The sequence below is a fragment of the Anopheles gambiae genome, chromosome 3 (genome assembly GCF_943734735.2).
Source record: "Anopheles gambiae chromosome 3, idAnoGambNW_F1_1, whole genome shotgun sequence".
NCBI classification, from domain to species: domain Eukaryota; kingdom Metazoa; phylum Arthropoda; class Insecta; order Diptera; family Culicidae; genus Anopheles; species Anopheles gambiae.
The window spans coordinates 73,269,243-73,292,130 of NC_064602.1; the positions used below are offsets into that span (position 1 = coordinate 73,269,243).

At 44.6% G+C, this 22,888-nt stretch overlaps 1 protein-coding gene across 2 annotated transcripts in view; it reads left to right on the top strand.

Annotated features, from left to right (window-relative positions):
* LOC1269461 (cyclic AMP response element-binding protein A) overlaps nucleotides 1-10,539 on the top strand; it is a 95,442-nt gene extending 84,903 nt beyond the window's left edge. Inside the window, exons 4-7 of one of the 2 annotated variants that reach the window (XM_061655814.1) lie at nucleotides 4,149-4,777; nucleotides 4,851-5,369; nucleotides 5,445-5,588; nucleotides 5,667-10,539. In XM_061655814.1, the coding sequence (XP_061511798.1) occupies nucleotides 4,149-4,777; nucleotides 4,851-5,369; nucleotides 5,445-5,588; nucleotides 5,667-5,864 (1,490 nt within the window). In that variant the 3' untranslated portion in view covers nucleotides 5,865-10,539. The remainder of the gene's footprint in view (nucleotides 1-4,148; nucleotides 4,778-4,850; nucleotides 5,370-5,444; nucleotides 5,589-5,666) is intronic. The other variant, XM_061655815.1, reaches the window with a different exon arrangement.
* The last annotated feature ends 12,349 nt before the right edge of the window (nucleotides 10,540-22,888 follow it).

The following is a 22,888-nucleotide window of genomic DNA, read 5'->3' on the forward strand; positions in this document are numbered from 1 at the left end:
ACCCCGCCGGGGCCGCACGGCATCACTTCTCCATGGCTCGCGATAAATCTCACTTTCAATCTGTATTAAAAAAAATACAACGAAGCCGCCTTTGACAAATGTTCCATTTCTGCACCATGTGCCATTACACCGTGCTCATCGACCGTCTTTGCCGCCGACGTCGCTTTTGTGTTGGCAGCGCGCGTACACGATCACAACGCTATCGGGAGATCGGGAGAAAATTGATCGCACACATCGCCGCGGTGGTGGCAGAGGGCTTTTTGCTTACAGCTTCAAAGGTTTCTTCGGGCACTGTTTGAAGTCGCATACTTCCGGCAACATTGTTGCAAAGCTGTGTCTCAAACGAAAAGTCGATTGTTTTCCGCTTCGGTTCGGGCAGCGACGGGAGCGCAGCCCGCGGGCCGATTTTGCAAGCAAACGCACCGAAACGCACGGAAAAATGTGCTGAAGCAAGCAGCGCCGAAACGCCGTTCGTTTTACCCGGTAAACCACAGCACAAAATGGTTGTTTGGGTAGGAATGTGCTGAGAGTGCCCTACGGGTGTGGGTGTGCAAAAGGAGTACATTCCCGGTCTCGTTCCATTGAGCCTGCCACGATTTATGACGCGAAAAATGACGGGGGAAACATCTTTTTTTCGTTAAAGGGTTTGGGCAAAGTGAGTGGATCCGAGCCGTTTGCCAAGAGCTCATCTAATGGGAAAAAGGGGAAGAAAGGAGTAGAATTCCGCGCGCAAAAAAAGTGCGATAAAATGGGAGCGATTGTTAATGGCGGCTAGCGAAAGTGCATCAGGGGGGACGGGCCGAAAAAAGAGAATGGAATGGTGGAATTTTCTTTTCCCCGTTTCGTTTTCGGATCGTTTTTCGTACCGGAAATAGACAGTACAGTACACCGCCCGCCGTTGACCGAGTTCAAACAATGGCAGTTTTATCGGCCTCCACCCAGTTGGGAAAGGGAAACAATCGCCCTACCGGACACACTGGCGCTGCTGCTGCTGCTGCTGTGTGAATTGGTGCACTATTTATGACGCCCCGCGTGTGTTTCGTGAAGGATGGATGGAAATGAAAGCGATCTTTGCGTGATTGAGTGGAAGTTTTTGGGAAATGGAAAGGGGAGAAGGACAAGAATGGCATGTTCCATTTTGGAGGGGTGGTTTCGGTTAATCGAACTGCATTTACCTTTGCCATTTACTGGTAGAAAGTCAGCAGCGTTTGTTGAGCTTGGCTTCGAAAATTTTCTTTAAATTAAGATTAGGAACTAAAGTCCTCACAGATTTTCAAACTTCAATGTTTCTTTCCTTTGCGTAGCGTTGACTCCATAAAATAGTGCACTTTGAGCTGTGCGTAACTTCACTCAGGAAAGAAAAGCGGAGCCATAAAGGTGTCGACAGCATTTCTCCACCTTCCCAACAGCATTACGCGCATCGCTCAGTTGGAACGGTAACAACTGCCGGTGGAATGGAAATCGAACTCAACCACCGCTTGTAGGTTTTTTGGGGTGATATTTGAAAGTATCGAAATGAAGTGATGCACCGTCTGTGACGGTGACGCGCGATGGTTCGCCTTCGCCTGTTTGATTCGCGGTGTCTGATGACGCTTTTTGTGAAAGTAAACGATCGCCCAGCCTGCGATTGGAAAACTGCGTGGTATCGTGCAACTCGATCGAGATTGTACTAATTTATTAGGGCAAAGCAAATCAAAGGGTCGAACTCGTTCGTTTGAGTGCTTTGAAAGGCCTTCAAAATCATTTAAAAGAAGCGCTTAAGCGACTCGAATCAACAAAAACAGACCACAAACCACATCACCGCTATTTGCCAACTGACGGTCACAAATCACGATCCGTTCCTTCACACCTCAATCCAGAGAAATCCTGCCGCATGACTCATCGCGGTAGGCAATTATGACGTCCGTGGTGAAGACGACACCACGAGCCCGATCACGAGCTATAGCACAGACGGCAAGAGACAAAAAACAACAACGCACGCCTTCGAAACGGATCGAAAGAGCGTCATTTAGTGTGGTTTACGTCATTTCACATCGAGCATCGAGGGGTCCGGAGCGGGAGTTTGCGGTTATGATTATGATTGCAAGACGACGACGGTTTGCCTCCCGATCCCGATCCTTACCCCGATCGACGAGTGTTGCAAAAGTGCAGCGCCAGTGTAGGTTGTGGTGCATCGGAAAACTTGCTCCTCGATGATGACGATGATGATGATGATGGAATGTCAATGGATGCGGTCGATTGAAGCACCGTGTGGCCTCTCTAACCTACTTCGAACCCTACACTAGCCGTGCCACCAGCCTCGGAATCACAACTATTTCAATTAAAATTTAATGAATTTCCGTCCCGAGCGTGGCGCGAAAGGCTCGCGCGCGCGCACGCTCACGCTTGATCGATTGATCGCGACGGCGATTATGTGAGACTTTTCCACGAGGAAAAGCTCCTATACGAACGAGGAGAGCAAGTTGTCAATTAGTACGAAAAATGCGACCCTTTCGGTGCGCTGACTCGCTGCCCAACGGAGAGAGGGGGAACGCCAACTTTCAACTAGCTCTTTCAATATTGTAATCATTCAATTAGGGAAAGGATTGCGCGCTGATTTTCTGCACGCTCGGGGGAAGGCTTTTTTTCTCTCTCCCTCTTTCTCTCTCGGCAAGGCCGAACCGACGCGCAGTGACCGGACCAGCAAATACCATCTTTGGAACGGGTTTTGGATTTTGCCGGTTTTGCTCCCTGCATCGCAACAGTACTGCGCTGTTGCAGCCACGCGTGGTGCCGGTCCAGGCGCTCGATGCTGCGATTTATTATGGTTATTAATTAGATGAAGATCATTTTCACCTGTGCAACCTTCCCGATACGCTACCGTGTAGCAAGCGAGAGAGAGAGAGTGAGAGAAAAAGGGAGAAAAGGCACAGACACAGGCCAAGCATGTAGACATTCTTCGCGAGGCCCACGATAACGCAAACCCCAAGCGATCATAATCATGTAGCTGGCGTGCAGGCTCGCGTGTGTGATCCAAGAGGCAAGATCGGTTGACATTTTGGGCTCTTCCGATGCCTCCGCTTGCCTCGACAGAAGCTTTTTACCAGCCGGTAGTGGCTCGTTAGTGGACGACGCGTTTGCGCGCGCTCGCGTTCGCGACTCGGGCAGGTCCCCCTGGCGGATGACTTTTACGAGCGACCATATTAATTATCGTTTATGAGGATTGCTTCTGCTGCCGATTGCTACCCGATCTCGTCCCCTGTTCCTTTGCTGAAGCCTGTTTTGCTAAACGAGCTGCGGTGTGGTGTGAAGATTTGGACAGGTCGAATGCCTTGTTGGGCATTTAGCTGCAACATTGTGTCGGTAGCTGGGTGAAATATTAATCGATCTGGCCGTTTTGCCTTGTTTCGGTTTGAATTTGCAGTTTGTTGGATTGATGTCGGTTATTTATTGTTACATACTGTGTTGGATAATGATATTCTATGTTTTCAATAATTAGAATTGATGTATGAATAATGATTTTTGTTATTTTCTTATTCAATAATACTAAATCTGAGATGATTTTTTATTAGTTGTTTAAAGTATTTTCATGTTTATACTTGCAAAAAAGTCGGGTTTAGTACACTCTGAACTTCAAATTTAAAATTGAATCATTCGGTTTCGCTCATGTTCATATTCTGATGAAACTTAAAGCAATTCCCTGAATTGCTGCCCCGTCCATGAGATGAAGTTTAAGAAGACCCCAAGCTGCGTCCATATTCCTGCTTCCCCCTCAATTTACATCATCCTCCCGTCGTCTTATGTAACACCGCAAAGCCAACCCGCTCTCTAGAGTGCTCGAGAAAACAGGAGCAGCAAATAAAACACCGCCCGGTCCCGCGCAGGCGTTCAAACAAAACCTACTATTCCGAATTCCGAATACACCTGTCAAAACAACGGACAACGCGAACTGCGACTGACATTTGCGCGTGCATGCAGCTGATTCGCTTTGACCTGAATATGTATCTTGAGGCAGTTTCTTTGCATCAATTCGTGGGGAAAAGATATATTTATAACTCCCTAGCTTAGTTATAGAGTACCCACGGATGGCTTTTAATTGTGTTTATTTGTGTCTTTTCTTCTTTCTCTTGCTCTCCCTCCCATTTCACTCCCCAATTACGACATCACAGCAGATATGGATGAGGAATGCTATCCGGCAATCAGCATGAATGGCAGCAGCAAACATCAGCACATCATTCACAGACAGCAGCACCATGCCAACTCGTTGCTGGTCAACGGGCAGACGCGCGACAGCAAGCCACCCTCCTTCGCCGGGATGTCCCTGTTGACAAACGGTGCCGGTGCCATGCTGTCGAACGGTTTGGTGACAGCCCAGCAACAGCAACAGCAGCAGCAACAGACGGCACCGTTGGGTGCGAACGGTCCCTTCGGCAGTCTGCTCAGCAATAACAACAATAACCATCTGGCGGTGAATCACAACCTCAACCTGAAGGAGAGCATCGTCGGGCTGAAGGGGCTGGCCGGGTTTGGTTCCAGCTCGTCCTGCCACGACTCATCCTCATCCACCTCCGCCAGCAACGCATCGGACATCGATATCGATGAGACGACGGTCAAGGAAGAGCCCCTGTCGCCCAGCTCGAGTTGTCCACCGTCCCCCGTCGGTTCGGGCTGCGGTGGTGGAGGTGGAAGTGGTGAAGGTGGTGGAGGCTCCCTTCTGAACAGCTTTTCTGCCTCGTCCGTTAGTCTCGGCGGAAATATGGCCGGCTACACGCACTCGGATCTTGTCCTCGAGCATAAGGTAGTGTCCGGCGCAACCAACAGACATGAAGAAGCATCCTAAGACTTTTCTCTCTCTCTCTCTCTCTCTCCAGAACGGTTCTCTCCAGCTGTCATCCGCCACACAGAGTCTGCTCAAGAATCAGCAGATCATGATCGCGTCCAGCATTCCCCAGCAAAGCTCAACGGCCTCAACCCAGCAGCAGCAGCAGCAGAAGCTCGTGATGTCCAAGCTGAACATCAAGATGGAACCACAGTCCTCCACCGCGTTCGGGCTGCCACCGACACCGCCTTCCTCATTGCCGAGCGACGAGTCGGAAGGCAACCAGAGCCCCGAACATCACGTTTCCCCCATGTCACCGCCGACCGATCACGGCAGCACGTCGAGCGGCGCCAACTCGACCGCCTCGAGCCGCCGCACGTCACTGCACGCGAGCGGTGGTACAGGGGCCGGCCCATCGATCGGCAGCACCGCCGGTGGCAGCCAATCGGGCAACTCTACCTCCCGCCAGTCGTCCTCCACAGCTAGTCACCACAGCTCAGCTGCATCATCACCGTCCGCCAGCAGCTCGTCGAGGCAGCCTATTCACACCCCGCTCATCAGTAGTCAACCGGTACGTCCTTCCACGAGGACGGAACAACACCAAAAGATCCGCAGAAGTACTAACGTCATTCGGTGTCATTTGCAGAAGGGTTCCACGGGAACGCTCATCTTGACGGAAGAGGAGAAGCGAACACTGCTAGCAGAGGGCTACCCCATCCCTACCCGGCTTCCGCTTACCAAGGCCGAGGAGAAATCTCTCAAAAAGATCCGGCGGAAGATCAAGAATAAGGTAGGTGGAAAAGTTCTGCTCCACAAGATCTGCTCAAAGTTCGCAAAAATTAATGGCTAATTCTTCCAACCTTCTCAGATCTCCGCCCAAGAAAGCCGAAGGAAGAAGAAGGAGTACATGGACCAGCTGGAGCGCCGGGTCGACATACTGGTGTCGGAGAATCTCGAGTACCGCAAGCGGGTCGAGGCGCTCGAGGACTGCAACCAGAACCTGCAGACCGAGCTGTCCAAGCTGCGCCAGCTCATCAGCCGACAGGGTGCGCGGAAGGCGTCCTAATGTGCTGTTTTTGTGAGTGTGAAAATCACACAGGCACACATACACAAATGTACAAACTAATGCTAATGTCCCGAAGACACGCCTGGTCGTGTGAGGAATCGGGTGGGATAGGGGAACATGGAACAGTTTTCGTGCAATAAGCTAGAAAGGCTTTCGTACGATAGGTGGGGTCTCTCCAGGATGTGAGTACCTCGTCAGAAGTGCCGATCCCACGGTTTCGGGGTGAAGTCTTCCGCGCGAGCGCATCGGTTCTAGGCCCCCGTAAGGATGAAGTGTTGTTATTTCGTAGCGCGTAAGTAGTAATGTTAAGGATGAAAGGATGGATTAGACACTGTGGCAGTGAGGAGTGCTTGTGTCTTCGAGGCCTAACAAGCAAGAAGCGAACGTAGTTAACATTCCAAAACCAGAGCCGAGGTGGCGTTTGTAGTCTATTTTTAAAAGACCCGACCGGTACTGCACAGGATAATATAGAGAGAAAGAAGGTGTAGGTTGCTATAGCAAGATCTTTATCAAAAAACGGAGAGGCGGTAGAAGAGGGTTGGGTTCCTGATAACGTGTGCCTTGTTGTTTTGTAGGTACCGTTCACTGTGGGCAATCTCCTACCCATACTTGCCTGTCCCTTCAAAAAACAGCGTGACTCTCACGCCCAAAAATGACTCCATTACATGCGAGAATGGACGAACGGTTTTAAAAAGTTTGGTTGTGCTTTTCTTGATATAGGTTGTTACCTCGCTTGAATTTTTAACTTAGCATTTATTGGCAAACGCGTCCAGCGATGTTGGAGCCGTACGACAACGCCTGCGCGCTCGTGCGCGCCATCTAGCGGTCGCTAGTGCAAGCCAATCAACGAAAGCAGTGTTTCTCAAATGCGATCCATTTATTTTGAACACATTTTCCGGTCCTATGTTACTTTTAGAGCAAGGTTTTCTTTTTCTCTTTACGTAACACATATTTACTATTGATTTGTAACGTTGTTTTGAGATGACGCAGAAAGGAGTGTGTGTACAGAAAATGGCATTACATGCTGCTGGCTGCCACCGATCAGCAAATGTAGCAAATGTAAATAAAGCACCTGGTTCCAATTTCCTTCGCCGCAAAAAAACGGCATGAAATGGGAACTGCTGCAGCGAGACAACAGTTCGGGACTGATTCGGGTAAACACTAATTACTTTCTACTACGCATTTGGTTTACATTTGCTTGTTGTTTGTTTGTTTGATGTTTGTTGGGTTGTTTGATTAGTTGTAAGTGACATTCATTTGCATTGCTGTCCGTTTGTTTTTTTGGATTACTTTCGAGTAAGTGGGCATAAAAACAACGACTACGTTTAAGCACCCTGTACAGTGTGGTTAGCAAGTACGTATTACACAGATGGGATGCGTTGTGAGGGATGGCTATTTGCTTGACCGTGTTTGGTTTTAGAGGAGGAAATATTTACTAGCACAAAAAAAAATACGCTGCATGCTAGACAACCACCATCGTAATGCAAAATGTATTCAGTAATTAGCATTTGTTCGATGTTTAACATCGTGTGTGTCGGGAAGATGTAATGGATTTAATCATACTGTACATACTGGTTCAGCAAGCGCGATTCCCGATTATCGGAACCGCTGGAACTTTTTCTCTCGAGTGTCAAACCTTTTGAGTCATTTTGTTTGTTCTAAAGTGTGCGAAAAGAACGTTCCTTCCCCCTTGCCCGGGTAGTGCTGGGTTTGAAGCGAAGTGGTACTTATCATACTTGAGCTAGTATTTGCTGGTGCAGAACACAACAGAGAGACGCATATTTTCATACGCCTTTGCTTTTCGAAAGGCACACAGTCGTCTACCGCTTTTTATACTTATACGCGTTAGGAAATTATAATTAAAAGAGATGCAGATAGAGATAGATAAGAAGAGGAAGAGAGAGAGAGAGAGAGAGAGAGAGAGAGAGAGAGAGATAATAGTAGCCTATTTACAACGAGGATGTGTGGTGAGATAAATGAATACATTTTAAATCCCATAAACACATCCATCCATACAACCATTTGGTGTTACTTAGACTAAATGCTCATCACCGAGCTATTGTCAATACGGAGACGACTTATGAGACGCGCTTAAATAGACAATTGAACAAGCAGATTGTTAAACTGTTCAGTGCGCTTAGTGGAGTAATCACACAATTATACAAAACAAAAACATACCTACGCGAACTTAGTGCGATGTAAAAGATAACAAACTACCTATTTATAGACAATGTTACTGTGGAACCAATCGATGACTTAAGTATATAGCATGTAAATTGATTAGCTTATAGTATGTATTGATTTAAGGAAGAAGAAAAAAACACACAAGGATAAGCAAAATGAGCCTTTGAGGAAAACAAGCACTACTTCTCATAACGAGCAAACTGGGGTATAGGTGTGGTGTGGCAATTGCAATCCAAAACTGCTGGGAATTCATATTCATTCAGTACTAAATACTAACAAATCCGCATAACGTTTCGTTTGTCGGGTAGCGTTTACTTACGTGTAGATTAAGCTTTGGGTTTCAGTACTGTCATTGTATCGGATAGGGAATAATACACGGCGAGCTCTTGAGTGAACTGTACTACACGAAGCAACCTTTTTCGGACCTTTTTTGCAAGCATCGATTCGGGAAGCATCAAAATCTGCCATTTTAATTATTTAATAGCCTTACATTCGGAGACGCCTTGCCAGCAGCAGCGGCAACGCAAACGGTTGAGAAGCACTGGCTCACAGTCGCGTGCACAGGATAGGCAAGAGTGAGAGGCAAATTAAAGTTTATTTTGAATTTAGTTACACACACACGTACATGCATACATACATTCGCTAGCTTTAGAGTCTTATTATTTTGTCGTTTAGTTTAAGCGTACGTTAGAAATGCAATTGTTTATATTTGAAGTTAATTTATTAGTCTTTTAGAAGGAAAAAAACAACCCTTTTTACATTACCAGCAGAAAATATGCAATTTAAAAGCGGGACAAAAACAAAAAACACTGGCGAACGTTTCGACGTTGAAGATGAACGTTATATGTATTGCATTTGTTTTAAAGATGTTTCCTCTACTACTTGTTTGACTTAGTATCTAATTTGACTGATTCACTGTTCGATTTTATTTGTTTCTCCATTCTATTTGTCCGTCATAGTTTACATTTTCAAAGGTGCAATCATCAAACTTTTTGTGTGCAAACCATTACACTTCTGTGCAATTCTAAAGATATTAAACTTATTCGTATTGTTTTGTTACTTGTTGTTTTTCGGTTTACTTCTTTTCTTGTTCGAGTTTTTTTGCAATCGCAGAAAAAAGCTACCTTAAATTTGTTTATCATTATTTTTATGATAATTTTGGCGCGTCTTCAAAGTCTTCAAAATACGCACTGCACTGTTTAGTGGTTACATTTTTTCTTCTTTCTATTAAGTAGCTTCTAATAGGCAATTAAAAAAACCAAACAATCGAAACAGAAGGGATCGATGGCGAGGGAAACCCGGTTTCCATATACAGTGAACGATTTATTATGTTACCTAGCGGTGGATTGCAGTGGGAGCGTGCAGAAGGCATAAGAATGCAAAAACGGTGGCACTTGAGGTGGTTTAAAAATATCTACCTTCTTCTCCGTTCAACCCTAACCTAGGTTAGATGAAATCATCTTGTGCAGGAAGTTGTAAAAACAAAACCCCCATACACACATGTGCTCTCCGACACTCGAAGGTGAAAATGTCTAAAACCAATTCCAACCGGCATGGTATTTGCAACCCCACCTTCAGTGGGCATCATGCAGGCGGAGACGAACGGACGGGCACATCTGCATCCACGGCCCAGCGAAACTGCACCATACAGGCACTATTTTTAGACCGTGCCTCACAGTTAGTCGTCGGTGCAAAGATCAGTGGGCCGGAGTTGGTTGTTTTTTTTTGGCTAGAAGTAGTCGTTGACTTCATGAAACTGCACTATCAAACAGAGCAAAAAAAAGGGAGAAAAAGAAGAAAAAATGCATTTAACAGGAAGAGAAGAGACGGTATAAACACAACAGAGGGGTTTCGAGACAGACGGGAAGTTGCCAGACCGATTACAGTCGCGACAGAATCACAGCCGCGTGGAGACTTAGAAGAGAGTGAGAGAGAGTGAGTAGCTCTCACAACGAAAGATGGCATGCCGGATATTGATAATGTGTATGTGTGTTTGTGTGTGAGGAATGTGCAGGACATGTTTTGGGACTTAGACAATAGCATAAGCTTAGCGTAAGACTTTATGTTAAGGATAGGTTTGTTTTTTTCTTCTTTTCGTTGGTATGTTTGTTCCCACACAATCAGAGCCTGCCTTTTCGTTTCGTATCGTCTCTCCATTAAGCGTTTAGGCTAAGGCATCGTTCCAACTAGAATTACCGTGTTTTTTTTTTCTTTCGTGGCCTAGCGTTTAAGACAGATTTAATTATTGTTTTGTTCGATTTGTTTAATGCAACGTTTAATTTGACCGATAGAAGAGAAGGGCGAGAGAGATAGAGAGCGATGCGACAGTGCCTCGGGCAAATGCGTACCACATGTGGAGAGAAGCCCGAGCCACTACAATATGCAACCGCAAGCCGGTGTTGTACCAAGATAAATGTGGGAAAACCAATTCCAATACGCGGGGTCAGAAATAAAATTTCCTCACTTACATTATTGTAAAGAGTATCCTGAACACTTGCTAGTGTATTTTGCGTCTGTTTTATTCTTCCCTCCGAGCACGATGCCGACGTACGCGCGTACGTGCCGGCATATGCGAGCGAGAGGGATGTCAAAAAATATTGTTCATAAACGAAAGATTCCTATTGAGAACGGTCGGTCGTTTCGATTCGTGCAGCAGAACCTCAGGGAGCATTTTTCCGGACAGGGTCGCGGACCGGAAAAACACTCTCTCCCCATACAAAGCCATTCGACGGTGATGGTTGGAAAACGGAAAACTGGTGAGTGGAGGAGACGGGTCCCAGACCCAGCCCGGAAACAGTTGGGAATGTTGAGATAAAAAAGAATAAAAACCCAAAGGGTAAAGGAAACGTCCTTATCCTTCGAACAGCTGTGAACGGTTGTGATTCTGTGACCAAATCGATATTAACGTCTCGCTGGCTGGCTGGGAGATGCTAAGCTAATGTTTGCACGGCGACGTGCTCGGTCGGCGATAGTTTTGGCGTGATGCGAAACCGGATAAACTGCGCAGCATCCAACTGCATCTGTGGCCCAACTATACGGCAATAGTTTTTCTCTTGTGCGGCGGCAAGGCAATGGGACATGGGAGCGTAGGAAAATTTGAGCTTTTTGAGGGAAAAGTTGTGATTTTCCACAACGGGAGCTTACAAAGTTTGGCCTTCTTTTCTGTCACTGTTGTAGGGTTTTCTTGATAATGGTTATTGCTTTACTGTAAATGATTTCGGAGCTTGTTTTGCTCTTATTTAAAGCAAATTAATGATACGAATGCGAGTCAAATTACTACACATGTCAATAAGGAAAGCATTCCTGTATTAATTTAAATGACTGTTCAAATGAACTCGTCATCCAGTGAGATGCAGTGAGAAATTAAATCTGTCATTAACGATTGCACTTAATATTTCCTGTAAGTATGTTTTATGTTCTTATACGATGCATGTATGTTTTACTTCGTTCAACGAACATTTTTAAATACAGAGCGCCACCTGCTGGAAAAAAGCTTGCGCTATGAGCTTCATTGCTTCTAATAGCATCCGCTAGAGGTACTGCTTGGTGGTTGGTGTATTGGATATTTTGTAAAGATAATTTGCATTGGATGCAGTGAAATCTGTTCTTTCGCTTGCTATGTCAAAGACAATCTGTTGAATAACAATTTGTTCGGTCCTCAATGACCCTTTAACTTATCACTTTGAAAAAAAAGTGCCAATAGTTGATAAGGAATTTTCAGCTACAAAAAGTCTTTATTTTGTTATAAACAGACACACCTGCATGCAGCTTCTGCGTCAACAAACATCAAACACAACCCGTTCGGTCAGTTGTAAACAGCACGCCACGTTTATGTAAACGCTTGTTTCCTTCACCGTTCGCGTACAAAATTCCTGACCCCCGACAACCGGGCTCTGGTTGACCTTGGCGCAAACTCTTTCGTTTCGGGATGATATTCAACCGTTTCCCATTCCTTTTCTCGCATTCTTCTCTGTCTCTTTAAAACAGGATTGTTTTTGTTGCGCCGGTGTTGGTGTTGTGGTATTGTGTTTTGTTTACTGTACTATCACTGCAAAAAAAAAAAACTCGTTTCTTTCGCGCGCGCAGTTGCAGTTAAATTGCATATCGTGGGCTGGCTTCGGCGGCTTGTTGGACGCTCGTTTGCACTCTGAATCGCACTCTCTCGGTTTATTTGTCTTGTAGGGGCATGCTCGGTTCATCTTTTTCTTTCGATGCAGTTTCGTTTGCGGATGCGCATCACGCTGCTGCATCAGGAGGTCGTAAAATTTGTGAAGAAATAAGCGGATGATAATGTTGAACTTCCTCTCAGTTTTATTCCATAATATTAACATATTGCTAATGCAAATGTCATAAGAAGATATGAAAATGTACAGGTTTGTGTAGATTATGAGCAACTCCAATGACCAAGGCTAGACACCCTTAACCTCTAACGTCGACGAAACGGACCGAGTTTTTGTGTGAGGATAAACGAGAGAAACTGATTTCCCCCAACACAGTTTTTTTTTGCGATGCCCTCAAGGATTCTCTCGCCCAGGATTTACTTGACAAAGCAAAAAAAAAATGCTGTGGGAGTGGCCTTTTGCACTTCAAGGAAGAAGAAAAAAAAGGACAACGTCCCCATTTTCGCGGGAGAGAAAAAAAGCATTCCAAGATTTTGAGCCAAACAACCTCTTTTGCAACCTGAAGCGAAGCTGTTAAAATAGCCAAATGAGGTACTCAGGCAAGACGTTTCATAAATGGTTCGGCGTTTGGTTAATGAAACGTGATTAATTGATGTCTAATTGCATTTAAAACCGGCGTAAAAGCAACGTAAAAAAATGGGCAAAACTAATTGCTTGCCATTTATTCCTATGTAAGATGACAGTTTTGAGCTTGAAAAGGTGTTGTAACGCCTTTTTCGATATGTTTTTAAAGCATTTGAATTATGTTTGAATATCAAGTTATCAAACATATTTGCAATACAAACAGATGCAACCTATCATTGACACACTTATCAAACTTCGGCACTCTTGGCAGTTGTGTCAATCCCATTTATCTTTATTATTCTTGCCTCCGTTACCCAAACCCGTCAACCAATCTTACTGTTTGCTCTGTAACCCTTCTACGGTGGCAGCAAAAATTAAAACGTCTTTTTTTTTGGTCCTTTCCATCCAGTTTCCCTAACCGAGGGTCTTCAATCCGGAGTGTTTAGAAAACAATTTGTTTCCCGCTAGCCGCGCTTCTTTGCATAAGCGGTTTTGGGGTTGTTATTTTTCCCCTCTCCCTTTTACCATCTTGTGTTTAAACCTTTCCGGTGTAAAGAAAAATAATAAATTCCGGATGCTCGGTGACACTTGACTCCGGGTTGCCGCATACGGTGGGCAACGGTCTTGCTACCTGCAACGGGGATGAGGTGCGTTGGTCAAGGACACAACCCGTCGAAATTGCTTCCAATGACAGGGTAATTGCGAGGAAAAATAGATGAATAATTAAACGTGAAGTTTTCGCGATGATCTTTTTGCTTTTTTTTGCTGCCCACTGAAGACGTTCCATGCACTTAAGATAGCCGTGGTAGTCGTATCCTGGATGGGGTCGCGGGCCTGTAATGGGGGAATGGTTTAACTCTTGCCCTTTGGGATGGTTAACCCGAAGCGCTATGGAATGGGATTTCTGTTCCCCCCTCTTTCCACAATATGCAATGATGAGAGAAATGTCCAATAAAAAGTGTACTTAAGTCAAGGTAAATGGAATTAGCGATGATTGCTGATTGTTTCGGAGCAGCTCAGCGTTTCCTCGGAACGTCTTAGGGTATTTGTACAGTAGAAAAAATCCTTCGTCTGAGCAAAGGGGTCAGTCGGTTCGCTTCGGAAGTAATTTGAAGAAGGTATTCCTGGGCTAAAGGCCACAGGTGCCATTTTATTAAGGTGCTTAAACGTAAAGTAATTGTCATTCATCTGACCGGGTGGTTGCTGTTTTAGGGTACCTTGGTTGGTTTGAATATTAAAGCAGGGTGCAGGTCTAGAGGATTGTTTGAAACTGGTGTTCATGTTGAGGTTGATATTGTCTTACGGATCAGTTTGAAGTACGAGTTTCTAGGTATTGAAAACATCCTTTTTGTTCAGATTTACGATTAAGGTTTTCAATCGCTTAATGGAATTTAGTCGCGAATCTCTCACATCCACATAATTGTTTGAGATGTTTGTTGGGAAATTATTTGGGACTTTGGGACACAAAGTAGATCACATCATTGCAGCATTCGACTCATTATTTCCAGTCTTCATAACACATAATTCTTTTAGTGTGTTCAAAATCTTCGGGATCATTTCCTTCGTATCATTACGATTCTCATTGTCAATTGTCTGTCAATTGCTAGTCAAAGCAGCACGAGTTACGAGTTAGGTTTAATATAATTAGTTGCTTGTGTTGTTTGGTGCTAGATTGAGAAACCCTGTAATACAACTAAGCGATAAGAGTCCAAAGGGTTTTAGACCGTGAAGGTTGTCATTCATGGGTCATTGAGCGTAATGTGTGGATGTGTTTTTAATCTTACTAGAAATAAAGACATAGAGAGTTATGCAAAGAACATATAATAGCATAGTTCTGAAATATATCAGATTGACAAAATTGGTTCAAATTGTTTATATAACTGCAGATTGTCAATTAGTAACTAATGGACATTTTATGCTTGCTTAAAATAACACATAATTGATACAAAAGACACTACAAATATTCTCATTGCTCCCTAACAACACAATGAAACATTTGCACTTAAAACCGTTGCACCCAACAGTCCAACTTTGCAAAGCAAATGCGTCATCTAATTGAATTGAATTTATTTAAATTTGCAAGACAAATGTGTTTCCAGCCCTGTTTGTCATACGGTCGAAGAAAAGCTGGGAGAATTCTTTGAATACTCACCTACCTTCCAACACCTTCAAGGACACGCTAAAAAGTAGCTGCTTTACGTGTACCAAATAAGCAGTGTGTCCCCGCAGACCGGCAGATACGCGTGCGATAAAAGAAGTTCCCTCCAAAGGCACCAGTATTTCGCCAACTCTTTCATTCCAAGGATAGATAAAATTGCATAAATTTCTCGCACCACTCCATTCCACTCCATCAACGCGTTCAGTACGGGGAAAGATAGAATTTGGTGTTGAAGTTGGAAAATTGGACCGTCCAGCGCAAAGCGGCATCGTTACGGCTGTCGTCAGCAACCAGAAAGGAGGAAGGCCTAAGGAGATTTCTACTTTGGCAAAAGTTTCTTCCTGTGAAAGACCATTTGGTTTGCGCTATTAGAGAAGGGGTTAGGGCGTTGTGAGAAAAAGAGAGATTCTAGCACAAGGAACCAGATCCTGATAAAAAAGCACCGGAAAGGTGTCCCCCACCCATAGCACAAAGCGCCAAACTTTAAACCTTCAACGGCACAATTCTTAAATCGGCGGCTATCATCATTGCGTTCATGGCGGCGTGGGGACGTGAGAACGGTTCCAGCGTGTTGGGGCCATGAAGGAATGGGGCGAGTTTTTCAATTTTTGAAGCACGATGAAAAATTCCCTTCAGCTCCTCCGTCCGTCGAATTCCCGTCGGCATTTTGTCGGAGCTGGAACGAAGAAACTCAAAATGCCGCGTTGTGTTGTTTTAATTTTGGGTGCTAGCTGTCTCAGAGACAGACGAGCGTTCAAGTTGGTAGGTTGAAGTTGGGTGAGTTGAGTTGAAGAAACAACCAGACTCTGGTCTTGAGATTTGGTACCAGATGCGGGGAGCAATACTTCACGCTCCAAAGGTCCTGCTGCCCGCTTCTCACCATCGCCGGGAGCTTCCAGTACCAGTCTTTCACATAATGAGAAAAATAATCGATTCAAAAGTTGCCCTGGCGTAAATTATATTTACATAAGACGATAAGAAACGACGACTTCCAACAGGGTGATGATCTGGTGGGGCGGAAAGTTGTGTTCGAAATTCAAGTTTTTCGCACTCGCAGCCAAAAACAAAGACACAGACCCGGGACTTTAGCGCTTGGTGGTGGATTGGAAATTGATAAAACGTTTCCTTTGCGTGAGAGTTTTGCTTTCTTCTTAGCTTTCCCCGTGTTAAGAGAAGAGAGAGAGAGAGAACACGGGGAGCTGTTTTTATTGTTTTGAGTTTCTAGCGCGCCCGAACGATGCTAATCAACGTTCCCGGGGACTTGCTAGCTTGCGAAGAGAGCACGAGAGTTAGCGAGGAAGCGAGCGTCCCTTGCGAGCTTCTTGGGGCCATGTGGAAGAGAACTTGCACATGTCAGGGCGCATGTCTTCATAAATTTTCCACCACCGTACGGAGGAAAGGCTAAAGAAAAAGGATACTGCACCTCCAAGACGTTCCGTTGGTGTGGTTGTCTCGTTTCTGCATACATACGATGGGGGGTTTGCAGTTGTATGTAATTCGATTTTTCGTAGTAAGGATCGTGCTGAAAGTAGAAGAAACAGCCAATATTGTTCTTCAGGTACTGTTGCAAGGAATACACACATGACCGAGAGGAAAGGTCGCTATATGCTTGTAGAGAGAGCGTGTGTGAGTTTCCTTGGGGTATGTTGGAGAAAATAATCAATAGACTGTTTTAATTTTCATTCCAGCCCAAGGATGGCTTAATAAATCAACAAAAAAAGGATTTTTATTTAAAATTGCTATATTTCATTAGTCTAAAATAGTTTCAAATCGTACGTCACTGCTAATGGTACGTTAGTGGTCCAATGAATGATTAAAGGTTGCTTTTTAACATTGATTTAAATCCACAAATTTCTCATCGACTGACTTCCTTCCTTTCAATAGTTTCCCAGGCATGGGGAACCATATAGAAGATAAATGGGCGTTTGATAATATATGAGACACTCTACATTTTTCAAAAAAACAGTCTAAATAATCATCAAATTAATGCCTGAACATATTAATTGGTTAATAAAATCACCCTTTATAGTCTTTTAAAAGAGTTCTACATAATCTAATACGCTTTTAGCGATTGATAGTGCTCAAGGTAATTAAAAGGACAAGCAAGACCATTTCTGTTCATGTTTCATATCAAATCAATAGACAAAACTCGTCCATATGTTAAAAGAAAGACACTATTCCTAAGAATTTGTGTAAGAAAATCTTGCCACTCTTGCCGAGCTATTGCCTAGACAAAACCTCAACACGTTTAGCAAACACCAGCAGCACTCTACATCTACATCTGCCAACGCCACAATTGCTAGGCAAATGTACTCCATCTACACACGATCCCGATCGGGGCCATTCCAACAAACCAGGGGCACCAGGAAAAAGTCAACAAAAGATGCACTTTGCTGCGAGATGCAGCAACAACGGCGCTAGTGCAAATGCAATTGGCACTGTGACAAAAGGGCGTTGGCAGGGGGGCGAACGGGGTTGTACTGCAACGGCATCTCTATTTATAGGGCAAATATAGGCGCGAGTGCAAAAAAAAACAGCCACAACGCACTGCACGAGTGCGTCAAACCATCGTTCCAGCAGCGTTCAAGATCGTGATCAAGAGAAATGGCTGCGAAGGGGGTGAATTATGCATTAAAGTGCACAAAGCGAGAGAGAGAGCGAGATTGAATGCATCTGTAATGCACTCGCATTTTGAGGAACTGAGATGTCTTTTGAGATGGGTTTTGTTGCAAGATTTGCTTGCCCTCGGGGCCATTACTCCTTCTTGGGATGTTGGAAGTAGTTTTTTTCGCTTCTCATTTTTTAATTCACACTCTTTGCTGTAGGCCCATCTAGTCCAAAGGGTACGTCTGTGTCTTCTGATAATCACAGCAGCAATCAAACGGTTATCAGCACTGTCTTTGCGCTTTGACTCACTCACAATCGTTCACTTTCTTGCACACTCATTCATTCACACTCATTCACACTCAAACACACTTCTGCTGGAAGCCAGTAGACTTCAATCAGTGTAACTACCTTTGTTAATTTGTAATTATTTTTGTTTGTAAATGACCGCCTTTCACGAGGAAATTGAATTCGCTGCTGTGAAAGGACTAACAAAATATTCGATCGGAAAGCTAAAGGACGATCTTGGCGCCATGCCGGCAGCCTACCCGTTGCGACCATGCCCTGGGCGCACCTTTCTGATCGAATCTCGACTCGAAAGCCGAGCCGTTACGATCCGGCCAGATCAGTACCGCACCGGGTGGTCATGGTGCAGGGGAAGGTGCTGTGGCCGGCGAGATATCCTCGCTTTCACGCGCTGATTGATCTGATGGCATTCTATAGCGTCACGGGATGGAACTCTCAATTCTGGACCACCACTACTAGTACGGCTTATTGTCGTCGTCGTCGATGGAGCTTTTCCGCGTCCAACCCACACGCCCAGGGCACACGTTCCCGTGCGGGGTGGGGAGGGTACAGCCCCTCCTCCGCACGGTCGGACGGTTACCCATGGACCGGATCGGCCACGGAAATCGAGAAAACGGTAGTGCAGCACGAATTCCTCTCACACAGTTCCGCTCCGGCGGATGGATGCGGACGTGTTGAAGGTTTGCCAACGTGCTGCGCTAGCGATTGCTAGCGAGCTCGGCAAGCTCGACAAGCTCGCCGAAGCCAAAAAGGGTTGTTTCGCCCTTAGCACAGTTTCCCCCTTGTCCTCGGCCACCCGCCACGCCGATGCGAGAAGGTCCTCGTTTGCTTTCGCTTTAACGCACAACGCTTCCTACTCCGCTCTATCCTGCTCGTGCACGGCGCTACGTTCCCACGAGCTGCTGACGGGGGGGTTTGTTGAATCCCCACTCGCACTCGGCACACACACACACTTAAGATCGCCTTGGTAAGTTGTTGTTCCAGCAGCGTTGTTGCATATTGTACGGTGGGTGGTTTGTTTTGCTTTGGAGCTCCGACCAGTTTGCAACAATTCCTGCACCAAGTGAGACCAGAAACGACAGCAAAAAACACAAACAAAATTTTAAACATAAACGCGTGCGTCAGTTTTAATACGTTACGGAATGATGTTGTACCCTCTTTTTTGTTTTACTTTCAACATCGTTTCTCATTTCTTTCGCCTCAATTTGATTAGTTTTTTTAAGTGTGTTCACTTGTATGACATGTTTTATCCTTTCCAAAGGTGTTTCATGTTCTTTTTTCTTCTTTCAGATGAATTTTATTCCATTTCTACATTCTGATGTTTTTATGTGACTGTTCGTTTTCATGTTTTGTTCTTCCTTCGCTTTCTGCGCGCGTTATTTTTATTACCATATAAACCTTCTTGTGCATTTTTTAACTTTGTTTCATACTACACGCATGTTCCAAGGTGCACAGCAACACATAGAAACTGTCTCAAACCGCAACAAGCGCACAAGAACCCAGCGAAAAGTGCAGAGAACCACACTGCAAAGAAACACGGCCATAACTTAAAGGCATCATCTCATACGCGAGACGCTCCATTCGTCTCCGATTCATTCACTGCTGCTGAAGAGAGGGAGGGGGAAAACACCGATGGGAGAGCAGTAGAAACGGCGGAGGAACATGGGTTGTAAATTAAAATCCGCCTCCAAACGGGGCAGGCTGCGCGGGCGAAAGGGTGAAGGAGTCAAGTAATGCAATAAAAATTGCATTCTGTCGTTTGCCTTGCGGTTGGTTGGAGGGGGCTGGGGCAGCGCAGTCGTTGCGAATGTGCACAAGTAGGGGAGGATAAGAGAGTGGAGCGGAGGGTACTTTCTCGCGCACTAAGACATGATCATCTGTTTAGTTCTGGTGCTTGTTGATTCAGTGGGAGCAGAGGGGTTTCTTTGGGACGGGAAACAAAGAGAGAGAGGATCGAGAAAACGTACCACCACACTGGTCCAGCGACACCGGGATTTACATGGCGCTGTTTGGGTTTGTGTTGTTGATTTTTTTTTCTTCTCTTGCATATGTGTGATCGTATGTATGCAGATGCTGTAAATCCCGAGTGGTAGAATGTACGAGAGTTGGGCGAGACCGAGATGAAGGGGATTTTTAATACTTTTTGTGGGTTATTTTGAAAGTTATTTTAATAATATTCCAAACCAAGCTTGTTATGATGTTAGTTGAACATATAATGAATCGGAGTGGTATTTTGTCAATAATAAAATTATTTTAAAATTATTAAAATGTATAATTAAATTAAAGGTAATAATGTAAGTTTAAATATAGGTTAATATATTTGTGCAATGACTGCAACATCTACGAAAAACATATTATTGCATATGAGACAATTAAAATTTAAATGACAATTTTGTGAATCAATTCATTGTTTTCTTTGTTTTAATTGTCATACTTTCGTTTCTATAGTTATTCCATTATTAATTTATGTTTTTGTGTCATTTCACCTATACTTTTAATTACTCTTACTGTTTTGTTATCACTTTTTTAATTATTTGATTATTTACAGGGTTACCGGCGATTTATTGGTCGTTTCCCAGATTGGTTCAATTGTATTGATATCCAATCGGACGAATTCCAATAAGATATGAGAACGAACTAAACATCTATGGGATGTTATGAATAAATCATGAGACGAGCCGAAAAAAGTATGGAACTTGACCAATAAATCATGGGGAACCCTGTATCTCTTTATTTCTTATATGCTCCTATCAGATGATAAAATAATAAACTAGTAATCGGCTGAATTAAAATTTCCCTACGACAACACATACAAGCGTCTAAAGTTTTACATCTGCAATTCAGAAGGTTATTTTTAACAAATTGTTTAAATGTAAAGTTTATTGCTGAATCAATCACTCATTTTCTATTGATGTTTTTTTTAAATATTGTTTCATCAGAAAATTATTTATATAAAGAAACTTAATTTTCTATTGAACGAACAAACAAACATAAAAGTTTTTCACAAGACTTTGTAAATAAACGGAAACATTGTTTCAACCTTTCCAAAGTCCCTTCATCTCACCAGTCACCCACTATCTGTCCCAGATTAGAATTCGCGACCGTTGCGCCACGAACACACATCGCTTGCCTATTAAACAACCGACCAAAACGCATCGGAACGACACGAAGCGCATCCTTCTGCAGCCTGCCGTGGGTGCAATGTGAAGGCAAGAAGCAAACACCAGTACCACCACCACCACCGCTGCTGCATTTTCCCACCGCTACACACCGTCCAGCCGGCTGTGACCAAATGGTAAGGTGTCCGAGTTGTTGGCGCGTGCCGATCCCTTTTTTTCGCTAGCGGACGCATCCCCCGCTCAAACGCAACAGTGAGCGAGGGGTTCAACCCTTTTGACCGCTTTTGTCGGTCAACCCAAAGGTGCAGTATGTAGATTCGTTTTTTTGTGTTCTCTCCCTCTTTTCACGCTGACCACTGCACGGTGTCTCAGGACGGGACGCTAGGCTAATTGAACGGTGTGTGTGTGAGTCGTTGCAGTGTGCCAATCCTTCAGACGGGACAGGAGCTGCAAGTCCCGGGGTTGGAAAGTTCGGTTCCGCTTGTTCGACGTTCGGTGGAGCGCCAAGTTGTGAAAGTTGTTTAATGAAATGGGAATAACGGCGACGGCACCACTAAACACATCAACTCCAGAAGCCGAGCAGTTGACGAGCAGCCGGGAGCAACACAGTCGAGCAGTTTAGTTTCTGCACCCGTCGGTCCCGCCGTGCTGAGCTCCTTTAAAATTATTGATTTTTAAAGCAACCCCTCACCCCTTTTTGGGCGTTCGGAGGGAAGAGTTGCGCCTCCGCCACAGCATCGGGCAGCAGCCCGTCCCGTTTGAGGATACGGCGAAGGTGTGAAGGGCATTGCTTCGTCACTGATTCATTAAAAGTGCTGGCCCTGTGCAAGATAAAAGGAAGCGAAAGGGTGCAAACATGTGTGAAAATTAGAACATTAATGCCCCCAGCACTCGTCTCCTTTCAACCATCCGTCGACGGTCGTTTACCCTAAAACAGACACGTTTGGGACGCGTCAAAAAATCCACCGGGACGCAACCTCATCCTCTTGGGGGGGGCTCTACACACACAACCAGAATTGGAATGGAAAACCCCTGCCCGATTCCCTAAAAAAAGCAATGGTTTGGGTGTCAGATGGTAGTTGGGTTTGGGGAGTGCTTCCGGTAGAAAGACAGTTTCACCAAAGTTAAGACATTCACGACCACAGTTTCGTCCTTTTTTCTGGTTTTCATTATAATAGGAAACCTGTTTGGGATGTGTGTGTGTGTGAGAGAGAGAGAGAAGAGAGAGAGAGAGAGAGAGAGAGAGAGAGAGAGAGAGAGAGAGGCTAGGCAATGAAACTTTCTCGACAGAGCGCTGAGATTACATATGTGGCGTTTAATTACATAGAGTTGTTGGGGAGGATGAGATGCATGGCTGGAAGTAAATAATGTCACACACACGCTCGAGTTTTGAGGGTTTTAAAGGGTTAATGTAATTTTGGAGTTTTAAGAAGTTGTTCATGAAGGAAGGAGTCGGATCCATCTGGAGGAGATAGAGAATGAGTATCGATTTTTTATTCAAGCTGTTTGTGGTTTTTGTTAGGGCGTTGGTAGGAAGAACTGAGTTTTGTTGGAGTTACAAAAGCACATCAAAATGAAAATCAAAAAGTTCATTTTGATTTATACTTTCCCGGGCAAAATAATGCTAGAAAATATTGTCTTTTTCAGCATTCAAGTTATCACGTCCATTCCACTGGAAAAATCTAGTCCCGCTCATGAAATTAAATCTTAAATGTACTGGAACATTGATGTACTTCATCTTGCCGCGTGATGCTTCCAAAGAAAGTGCTTCGCATCACGCTACACAGCCGAACGGTTCGCGTGAAAATAGCTTTTCTCAATCGACGAATAAATTGAATCTCTCTCTGCTCACCTTGCCAGCGCTTCCAAGCCATTCAAGTAGATGATCCTGTTCATGCGTCAAACTCA